This window comes from Quercus suber, unplaced genomic scaffold, assembly GCF_002906115.3.
Source record: "Quercus suber isolate HL8 unplaced genomic scaffold, Cork oak 2.0 scaffold_36, whole genome shotgun sequence".
NCBI lineage: Eukaryota > Viridiplantae > Streptophyta > Magnoliopsida > Fagales > Fagaceae > Quercus > Quercus suber.
The window spans coordinates 40,136-41,166 of NW_027069501.1; the positions used below are offsets into that span (position 1 = coordinate 40,136).

Consider the following 1,031-nt stretch of genomic DNA (forward strand, 5'->3'; position numbering starts at 1 on the left):
GATACACATTAGCCATTAAAGTCTTTATCCAACTGTGGCTCTATATCCATTCTATAGTTGGGGGTTCGATTTTATAAGATCTATAAATCCCCCCTCTAAAGGATGTACATGGATACTGGTAACCATTGAGCTATTTACCAAGTGGGTAGAAGTTATGGCTATGAAGAAGGCAATAGGTAGCTTAGTGGTTAATTTCTCGAGGGAGAATATAATATGTTATTTTGGGGTGCCCAACAAAATTATTTCTAACAATGGCACACTATTCCTGAAAAGGAATGTGTGCCATTTAATAGAATGGCACTCCATTTCTCACACGACATCGACACCTTATTATCCTAAGGGAAATGGCCAAGCTGAGGCCTCTAACAAAAGATTATTGAAGATATTAGGAAAAATGACTAAGGAGAATGGAAAAGGGTGGAAGGAGGAGCTTCCTACAACTTTGTGGGCTCATAGAACAGCCAAATCACAAGTTACAGGAGCTTCACCCTTTTCTCTAGTCTATGGCATAGAGGCTGTCATCCCAATAGATCTAGTAAGGTCAGTGGTGAAGCTGGTAGAGATTGCAGGAATACCCAAAGAAGACACTTTGGAAATTATGAAGAAAATGCGTGATAATGCTGCCTCTCATAACCACCTTTACCAGGCTAACATGAAGGCTAGGGATGAAGTCCAAGTTAAAGAAAGAAAATTTCAAGTGGGAGAGCTTGTTTGGAAAGCTGCCTAGCATGTATGAGGAGTATAGCCCCATTAGCGGAGCTCACCTTAAGAAATATCATGCTTAACCTTGTAAAAACAATTTTTTTTTGGTGGCCATCATATCAAAATGATTTTGTAATTTGCAAAATTCATACCATTATAAACAGACTTATATGCAGTTATTTCATATGATGTTGTTCATAATATGCATGCAAAGTCTAAATAGTCTGACGAAATAGAGCAAAGTAAAGTTCTAGTACAACCCAATGGCCTTTCAAGACCAAATATATATATATATATATATTACAACTTGAAAATTAGATAATGTTTGT

The 1,031-nt window shown here is 37.1% G+C and overlaps 1 protein-coding gene across 1 annotated transcript; it reads left to right on the forward strand.

Annotated features, from left to right (window-relative positions):
* Positions 1 to 394: 394 nt before the first annotated feature.
* Positions 395 to 727, forward strand: LOC112040557 (uncharacterized). Its single transcript, XM_024073443.1, has one exon. The coding sequence runs from the start codon at positions 395 to 397 to the stop codon at positions 725 to 727; it is 333 nt and encodes a 110-aa protein (XP_023929211.1).
* Positions 728 to 1,031: the final 304 nt, after the last annotated feature.